Here is a 10,326-nt window from a genome sequence, read left to right as displayed (position 1 = left end):
CAGGAACACAGGAGTTACATTTGGACCATGTGGCCTTCCGAGATACATCGACGTCAGATCTCAAGGAAGAGGAGGAGATTAAATTTTCTCCTCCACTCAAGACATGGTTTATACATGTTCACTGTCCACAGTCTCACACCTAGAGGTCTGAATCAATATGGGATCGAACTCTTTCACCAAAATGAAATATTAACAGTGGCCATGTCACGATGACTCCCCTTATTCTCTCTGCCTACACAAAATACATTTATGAAAACAACCGGTTTGTCTTTCTCCTCATTACTATTTGATACAGCTAACTTTTAACAAAGTGTCTTTTATTTCTTCTCTTTCTCATCTAACTTTTAAACAATATATTTGGAAACGTAGGTCACACACATCCTAATTCTAGGAGATGATCAATTTAATATAACATTTCTAAGATATAAAATATGTTTAATGTTTAGGTATAGATTTTTCATTACTGTTTTCCCTCATGTAATTGCTTTAATATACTTTAATCATCATTTAATAATTGAATGTTTAATCATAACTGCCATCATAGAGCCGGTCAGCATATCCATGTGCATGATGTAGAAACAGGGCTGTGGTATCCGTCTTTTAAATATTCTGACCTGATCATCACACGAGTGAGATCGAAGTGTTGTCCTCATTAAACCTATGTTGCACTGAGTGTGCAGTTGTTACCTGTTGTCATCTACAGTGTTTCCTGAAAGCCTTGCATCTACATGATGTGTGTACAATTACTCTTCAACTACTGTACACTATGACCTCAAAATCATGTAGCACTGCTGAAAATTAAAATGAAACCCAGCTTTAATAATTATAATAATAAATGAATCCTGATTGCACATGTCTGTGGGCACAAAACTCAAACAGCACAACCTCAGAAACCAATAACTTATAAACAAATGTTATAGAAAAAGATATCGTCCAGCTAGTTGTATAAATTACATTTCACGTGGAACCTTCAAATAATATTAACACTGTACAGTGTCCAGTAAAGAGCTGGTAGTTTTCAGTATCAAATTCTCCTGGTGCTCTCCAAAATCATCATGTGCGACAATAGTCTGCATCCTGAACATTGTTCTTGCAGTAGACTGTGCTGTTGTTCCCCAGGGGGCAGTCTCGGAAGCCGATGCCCCCATTAGGGGTGTAAATAGGCTGAATGTGGAAATCTCCCTTGAGGAGCTGCTCATTGTTGAGTGAGACTATCTGGAAACTGGTCTCAGTCATTTCCAGGATGGAATTATCTTTCTTGGTGCCTGCCTCGCAGTAGTCGTCTTTTCTTCGACCCCTGTTGTATTTCCACTCAGTGGACGACTTGGAGCGACTCTTCTTGTGCATGTGCCAGCAGAAGATGCTGAGGAGTAACACCAGCACCACGACCACGGCGCCACCGATCAGCCCAGCCAGCAAGAATGGCGACCTGGGCTCCTGTTGCGTGGCCTGCTCGGGCCCTGATGGTCTTTTGTTGTCAGGGCTGAAATACACAGCTGTGGTCAAGGCCTCGGTGCATACCGTATCATCTTTGGGCCGGTAGTTATTGAAAGCATCCAAGGGAATGACGCAGATCCGATATGTGGACTTTGGCTCAAGATTAGCCAGTCGAATGCCCCGGTGATCCCCACCCACTATCCTCTCCCTTACCGTGTCCCCTGTCAGACTGGGACCCATCCTAGCCCAGGTCACCTTGTAGGCAGTGACTGGAAAGGCTGTCACCCAGCTGACGTGGATAGCTGAGCCATTTAGTATAGCAAATGTGACCTGCAAAGTCTCCCTCCGGGGGACCAGAGGCTGCTTAGTCCTCAACTCTCCCTGTCTCGTTGAATAGATAGAGTAGAGGGTGGGTAAAGTAGGGAGGGTTTTCCAGGAGGAGGAGGAGGAGGAGGAGGAAACATACTGAGTGACGAGGGGGAAGTCTGTGGATGAAGACGGGGATGGGATCAGAGCGGTTTCAGCTGGTGAGGTGGGCCGGGGTGCTGCCGCTGTGCTCTGTGGGCACTGGACCAGCTCACCACTCAGCTCCCTGATGACCATGCCCCGATACTTTTCAGGTTTATGGCACATAAAGCCACGCACATTGAGGGAGGCCGGCAGAGATTTAAGCCATGACACCACCCATTTGATGCTGCAGTCACACAGCCAAAGGTTGTTCCGAACAGTGAGCTGTCTGAGACTGACGAGGCCATCGAAGACGCCCTGTGTCAGCGACTGCAGCTGGTTGTTGGAAATATCCAGCTTCTCTAGCTTGTGCAACCCCGCGAACACCCTCACAGGGATCTGGTTTATCTGATTTTCCTGAAAGTTCAATTTAACAAGCACCTCCCCTGGGAGGAACGGGGGAGGGTACGTGAGTGAGTTGCGGGCCAGAGACAGCTCCCTCAAGGTGACCAGGTCCTGAAAGGTCCCCGGTGCAATCCCTTCATCTGTCAACAGGTTCCCATCTAAGAGGAGGCGCTGCAGGCGCGTGACATTCCTAAATGCTTCCTCTGCGATAACTGCGATCCGGTTCTCGTCCAAACGCAACTCTTTTAAATCGTCTGGAAGACCGATAGGCACACTGCTCAGGTGGTTCTTGGTGAGGAAGAGCATCTTCAGGCTCACTGCCTCACGGAAGGCCCCCTCCTCCACCCCCACAGTAGAAATGGAGTTATCATCCAAATGTAGCTCCTCCAGCCAAAGAAGCTGAGCCAGAGCCACTCTGGAGATTGTCTGGATGTTGTTCTCTTGCAGATGGAGAATCTTTACATTTTTGGGCAGGTTGATGGGAAACTCATCTAGCTGGTTGCCATAGAGATATACAGTTTCCACTGAAGCCACGTTGTGGAGCTCCAAGGGAAACCCAGCATTATTGATTTGGTTGTTGTGGAGGTAAAGGGTCTTATAACCCTCACCAATTCCCAGAGGCACTGAGGTCAGGCTCCGCTCGTTGCAGTAAACAAAGGTACGATCACAGCGACACTCCTCTGGACAGTTGGAGGCTCGGGTGAACTGGAGATGAAGGCCTAACAGTATAGGTATCCATGGCCTTATAAAGGAGGTCCAGTCCTTACTCCATAAACGCCACTGTATCTCCATTTCAGACAGATCAGGAAAAAAATACAGACGCCAGAGAAAAAAATTGTTATAAGAAATTGGGATCTGAAAAATCCAACATAACAATCATTCGATCGTGGCTCAATAACACCAGCATGTTAAGCCTGATGCTGAAGAAGGTAATCCCTTGGAAAGTCTTTGTCCTTAGCTTCTCCACACAAGAATAATAGTCTTATTAAGCAATGTGATTCCTTCACCAGCCACTGTCCATAATAGAGCTGGGGAAATTGTGTACAGTTCATCACATTTTCAGCCCCTCTTCTCTTCTACCAACAGGTAGAGCTCCTTTGACAGCACTGAGCACAGACGGAGGGCTCACTGGATGTCCTCTTCCTAGCCTCCTCTCCCTCTCACATCACGCACTGCTGCTTCCTTGGACTTGACATTGGATCCAGAAACCTGTTGCAAAATAAGAAAAATGACAAATCTGTCTTTTTTTTTGTCTCCCCAAAATGCATGCTTTCCAAAGGACAATAGGATTTCTTTTCCCTTTCCATCCAACATATGCAAAGCGAGGCAGCGTAAATTAGGAGAACAGAGGAGCGTGCATACAAATGAATTAAGACGCGTTACATATTCCTCAGACGCGCAGCTGAGGGAAAATCATTTTTGAAAAGACAGGGAGGGCAAAGGTGTGGTGAAATGGTGGGCAAAACAAGTTAACAAGTGAATGAATGTGAAGCCTAATTTTAAATAAAACATTAAGCACTAAGAGGAAGCAAACTTTAATTTCCTTCCCCAGCTGCTAACCAGAACGTGAGCAAACTCACAAAAAGAGAATTTAAAAGAAGGACGAATATAAAGTATAAAAATATGTCATCCTAAAGCACCTTGTGAGCAGTGAGGTGTGCAGTGAGCTGGTGATGGAGACAACCGGCTGGTTAATGACCATAAATCTGTTTCCCTTTCCCGTCCTGATGCTCAATTTTTGGTGCTGATGCTGATATCGATTATAGTACAATAAATTCTGATACTGATATATCAGTCAATACACACATATTTGTATATCCCTCAAATGTGGTTATCAAACACTTATGACTATGACATGTAACAGGCAGGGGATTTTACAGTTTAACGATCAACTTTATCGTCCAAAGTGACAGTGCTCTGAAACAGACTCTGGGAATTTAGTAATTACCCCTATCATATTTTTTCTGGATTATAATTTCATTAAAACAACAAATAATGATAATAATTGAAAAAATAAATAAAAATCATTTCATTTCATATCAGCACATACTGGACAACATATATGCTGCTACTGATGGTATCTGTGATAGGCGAATATCTGCAGATAATACTGCCCACCTAATATCCTGGTCGGGCTCTATGACAGACGGTGTCAGATGATGTGGCAGATATGATTACAGGACTAACTATGAAGCCAAATGCCTTGTGTGTGCTCTCAATTATTGCTAAATTAGACTTTGCATTTGATCATCTCCTGATTCATGGGGTTTAGCGGTGCTGGAGCAGAGGAGGAGGGCTGGATGTGATGAACGCGGCCTGTCAACACAGATAAGATGAGACAAATTCCTTGCATGGGGACAAAACTAAGATCGATGTGGGCCTCTCACAATGAGCTGAGCGCACAAGGTCACACAGTTTAAATTAAAGTGGAGAGATTTCCCCGTCAACAGCATCGTCACGCGTCCAGGAAACAAAGGAATTGGTATTTAGGTGAATTCAAGGTGCATATCAAAGCGCGTATATATAAAACTCCTTCTACTTATGAGTTCACAGTTCACTACAGAGTGTGCAAAGGAAGTGATGATAATGATGTATTATTATTGGTTGGGAGCTGGGTGATACAAATGGTTAATATAATGGCACCAGGCAGCAGCAGCCAATTGACAGATTGCATTGATTTGTGGCCAAGCAGTTCAATAGTTATGTAATGCTCCTTAGGGGGCAAACAAGGCTTCTAACTGAGTCAGATTCTGGTGTCCTGACCTCAGCCCGGTAATTATCAGCAGGTCTTTGGCACCAGTAATGAGACATGTACGTTCAGGTAGACCTGCAAAAGTAGCTCCAAATATAAAAGACTGAAAAGACTGGAGGTACAGTTTGATCCAGGAGGACCTTCTTTACCTTTACTGATTAGTTTGTTTTTTTTTTTTTTCTCTTTGACACCCAGCTCAATGAGAATGAAGTGGACGATGGAAGAAATGTATCACTGAATTTAAAGAGCAGTAAAAAACTTCAACTGGTCCAGTTCCACCCTTATTCTGACATTTATTTTGAGTCCATCATTAACAACAGTTAAAGAGAAAGCCTCTCCTCTCAGGACATGTGAACATGGGAATAAAACAAGATATTCAGTGCAGACAGAAGGCTCAGTAACCTCGCTGCTCTGCATTATTTAAACGTGTTCTTACCGTCCAGAAAGCACAAACTCTTGTTCCTGCGCATCAGCTCGTCTCCCCGCAGCTGCGCTCAGACCGGGCACAAAGTCCGCATCCTGCCCGCTGGGTCCGCTGCCAGTTCCCGCTCCCGCTGCGGCTCCGAGTCGGACTGGTCTGTCTTTGTTTTCCGGTGATGGAGGACTGGGGCATCATGCTGAATGTGCAAAGTCCTGTCCGAAGCTGCCAGGAAGGGAGGAAAGTTCAGGTCACCAGCGGTCTGCTCTGCATCCTCCCCCGCCTCCCGCAAACACACCCCGCCAGCCCGAGACTCCCGGCCGGCCGCGCAGCTCCGGAGCTGCCGCTGAAGTTCCTCCGCTGCCTTTACAGCCGGAGAGGGAGGCATGAAGCAGAGAGGAGAGCAGAGGCAGAGGCTCCGGGCACGGCACACGGCGCTCCGCCGATAGCAGCCCGCGATACGAAGTCCATAGTCTGGGTAGACTGTTCGAAAGACTGCCTGGTCCCCCCTGGAGCCTCGAGCCTAACTAACCGTCTCTCTCTCTCTCTCTCTCTCTCTCTCTCTCTCTCTCTCTCTCACACACACACACACACACACACACACACACACACACACACACACACACACACACACACACGCACACACACAAATACTTAAACACCTCCTCCCCTCCTCTCTCCGATTGGAGGTGTGTGTTTAAAGTAAAAACAGCTGAAACACTTTTTCATTCCATTCAAACAGTTTGAACGTGTTTAGATATTTAAAAAAAAAAAAGCAGAAGAACAGAGAAAACCACCAGCAGTAACACGTTGTTGGAGCTCCCATCCATGTAATTATATAAGTATGTATCTCCTTTAATCTCATCCGCACTGACATATTTCATATGTACACACCTCAGACTGCAGCAGAACCAGTGATGATGGAAGGAACAGTATGACAAGACACCAGTCCCAGCTCAGGCCCGGCCGGACAGAAAATATCTGTGGGCCCAAAATCAGCCCCAGAACTTTCCACAACCAATTTTCCTTTAAAGTCCGAGGAAAAAAAAAGAACAGAATTCATATCCTGGACGGGATTTATGACCTGGACTCAGTGAAGGTGTGGTGCAGATGTAGCTTTTCATTTGTTCTGCTTTGGGTTTATTTTAGATTTGGGTTTTGTGAGGTGCTTGTATGTTTTCTATATGCTGTCATGTTTGGTTTGTTATAAATTAAAGGAGCAGTCTCTGCTTTGTTGAAGAAATGTAAATGTGCAGAGGAAGATCCTCACAGGCTGATTTTTTTTCTGCCTGACTAAACTAAATAATCAAACTCTCTTTGTCTTCATGACTGAACAAACTGACCTCAAAGGACAACACAGTTTATACCGTTTTGCTGTGTTTCTATTTGGCGGACCCTGCCACCTGTATAGCTTCAAACAGTGTGCTGGGACCTTATTTTCCTCTGAGAACAGCTTGTTTGTTCACTTATAGACAAAGTACAAGTCTGAGTTATTTTTTTTTTTTTTATATCCTCATAAACACTGTCAATATTGAAAATCTGAGTTTGAATTTCTTCTCCAAAACTACAGAGTGCCCCTTCAATATGTCATCATGTTGGACCTCATCACACCACAGACACTTGCATCTGTTGCAGTGTAGTTCCTGATGCACCTGATCACCTAATCCAAATTAATATACAGTATATTGAGCTGGCCCAATTCCTGGCAATGTCTCTTCAGATACTTATTATAATACGGTGCCTCCGGACTAAAATCACATGCAGCATGTTCCTTATTGCATAATCTGACTGCAAAGTATAATTTCATCCATAGACACTGGAAGTCAAATGCCATGTTCATGCTGGCACCACTATCCATCAGTAAAGAAATGCATTTTGTTTGCGCTGAACAAGTTGGCCATAAATCCATTACTACAGACACAAAACTGTGGTGTCAGACATGTTCACCCTCCCAACAGACACAAGACAACAGCAGACACACACAGACGTAACACACAGGCTGTGTTGATTACACACCTGCTTCAGGTTGTAGTCTGCGCCAAACTGAGTTCCTCAAATAAGGCATCAGTGTACATCTATAACGCACTCCTCATCAAACAATGCTAACCTTGAACCATGCTCTCGATAAATCACTAGCACACACACACACACACACACACACACACACACAGAGACTCTGTGGTTTGTTCATATCCTCTATTCACAGCTCTCTGGGTTTAACGCTCGCTGCCAAACATCACATCTGCTGCTGCCTCTAGCCACTCCAATCTATTAAATTAAAATTCAGGCTAAATCTGTCTGCGGCTCATCGCAGTGTATGCTGAGACCGTGGCTCGCATGACGATGTCATTTTAGTCCAGCTTGTTTGTGCCGTGTCGCTGTAATCTGGCTGCCTGTGTGTGTAAACTGGTAACAGCCATAGACAGCTGCTTGGAGGGTTTAGTGCAGGGTTGAGACGTAATGGATTGCCTGGATATGTGACCGGATTATTGGATCGTTTTCAAAAGAGAAACTAAATGCAAAAGTCTACATGTTGACGTCATAATGACAAAAATACATAGTTTCTATCACTGTTTTTATTATTGCGTTTAACATAAGATGATAATAATTTCCATATCATCATGATCTTTTATTTTCTTACAGCCGTTCTCACAAGCACACACAAATGTGCATGTGCAAGCAAGGATATAAGGTACATTGTATAAACTGCTGCGACTTTGCAATAAGCCAACTCGAGGCTCTGATACATGAGGTGTTGTGTTTGCTTAAAGAGGCCATATTCCCGTGGCTGCCAGCTGTGTTTATTAGTTTATCAGGATCCCCATTAGCTAATGCCGTGAGATTAGCTAATCTCCCTGGGCTCTGTGTGTGAGGCTGCAGGATTTCAGGACTATAGCAGGAACCGACATTAACAACAAAGCTTTATCTCGACCAAGATTACATTCATTCTTTATTCTATAAATATAGAGAGAAAGTGTGGTAGCACAGACAAACTATACACATTTAGTAGGAGTATCATCCTAGCTAAATGGAAATGAAAATAATTTAATTTCTGATTCTGATTGGATGGTGTGTAGACCGAAGCGGTAGAGGCTGGGTCGCATCTAGACACCTGCCTACTGCCGAATGGCATCAAATGATAGAAATAGAATAGAAATAGAAATGATCGACTTCCATCAGTTTATAGTCTCATACATCAAAATCAACAGTATAATAGTTTTTTGCTAATTTAGAGGTGTGTTTTCTCATTATAGATCAAAGAGTGACATTAATATAACTGTGTGTGTGTATATATGCCACATTTTATTGATTTCTTATTGAGGGATATTTTTAGAGCAAACAATTTACTAACATCTCTGGCAGTTGAACCATGACCACAGGTATCTTCGTTTGTTGGTGTCGGGACATGTAAGCTTGCATGCAAAACAAACTGATACATCAATGACTCAGCTGTTTTAAATCATACAGATATGGCAAGGCCCAATCTCAATACACCCCTTGGCTCTATCACTCAGTCCTACCCTCTGTTTTGCACCAATGGGTAGGGTGTCCTTATTGTTGAAGGGAAAAGGGTTTAGGTTGCAGTGTTGAGGCTAAATGTCCCTCCAAATGGAAGATTCTCCAAGGTATTTCAAATCCATGATCATAAGATCTCTGTCTGTTCAATGTATCGTGGTCCTTTTCTGTATAGCAAGCATAAATAATCACTATTACTTTGCTGAGGTCTCTATATATATTGTGAACTATCTAGCTAGCTAACGTTACATGTTATAGCTGATTTGGGCATGCATGTGCTGCATTTTAATCTACTCCAATATTGCATCCCCCCCTTGAATGGCATATGATGCCTGACATTTAACTAGTCCAGCGGGGAAGTTGGTGCACTTGGTACCACTCCTCTAGTTTCAGTGTAGTGCAGGGTAGGAGCACGGGTTGCTAATAATAACTTAGAACGCACCACTACCAGTGTTTTTTATTTGTTTGTATTTAACAATTTGATAGAAAGTGTGAAGTTGTAAACAAGCTGCAAGCATCCATGCATTTCTATCTCCATCACATAAATTGCAAACAGCATTGTGGTGATACCATACCAAGACAGATCACCACAGATGAAGAAATATCAGAAATATCTGGTTGTACGGTCACACACCATCACCATGGGCAAGTACTGATGGCGCATGAAGGTCTAAGTGTTGTTCCATTTCATAGGGGGACATTTCATCCACTCCCCCGAGTATCTCTGCTATGGGGGACAAGGCAGCACTTGGAAACAAGAGGTAGTGGTGAAAATTGGAGATGGGATTGTATTCAGTTTGATTGCTTTGCTCCACAGCGTCCATTGGTCTCATTCTGAAGCAGAAGAATGTGTTTTTGGCAGCCGGGTCCAACACACTGTTTTTAGTTTGTTACTGTGCAGAGTTGCAGAGGGAAAATTCACTGTATCAAATTAGAATACTCTGATAGCTTTGGAGGGCTTTTACTCTGCTCTCGACCCCCTCTGATTGTGGCATTCATAAAACACATCACTATGACTCAGGCTGGCACTCAAAGAAGCCTTGTGCCATGTCTGTTGACTGTTTCAAATCGTTATACAGTGCTTTGTTAAAGACCTGGTAGATGATATGACTTTAATAGTCAGTAGCCCTGAACACATTGTCGATCCTGATATCTTTTTTCATCTTCACATTTAGGAACAAACTCTAAAATAAATTGTCTATTGTTAATTTCTGCAGACATCCACCTGAGCCCACACTCTTCTGCTGTTCCTCGACCTTTGAGCACACAGCATCGCTGCCTTTCCCTTGCATCTTTTACTATTAATAGAGGAGCGGATCTCAGACGGAAAGACAGACAGCAGCAGAGACGA

At 43.7% G+C, this 10,326-nt stretch overlaps 1 protein-coding gene across 1 annotated transcript; it reads right to left on the bottom strand.

Moving 5' to 3' along the window:
- Positions 1-798: 798 nt before the first annotated feature.
- si:dkey-87k14.1 (leucine-rich repeat transmembrane protein FLRT2) lies at positions 799-5,974 on the bottom strand. The gene is made up of 2 exons (XM_037071128.1): positions 5,478-5,974; positions 799-3,498 (listed from the first exon to the last, which is right to left on the bottom strand). The coding sequence occupies exon 2, from the start codon at positions 3,079-3,081 to the stop codon at positions 1,054-1,056; it is 2,028 nt and encodes a 675-aa protein (XP_036927023.1). The 5' UTR covers positions 3,082-3,498; positions 5,478-5,974; the 3' UTR covers positions 799-1,053.
- Positions 5,975-10,326: the final 4,352 nt, after the last annotated feature.

Source organism: Acanthopagrus latus, chromosome 16, assembly GCF_904848185.1.
Source record: "Acanthopagrus latus isolate v.2019 chromosome 16, fAcaLat1.1, whole genome shotgun sequence".
NCBI lineage: Eukaryota > Metazoa > Chordata > Actinopteri > Spariformes > Sparidae > Acanthopagrus > Acanthopagrus latus.
This window is presented reverse-complemented; position numbering and strand designations above follow the sequence as displayed.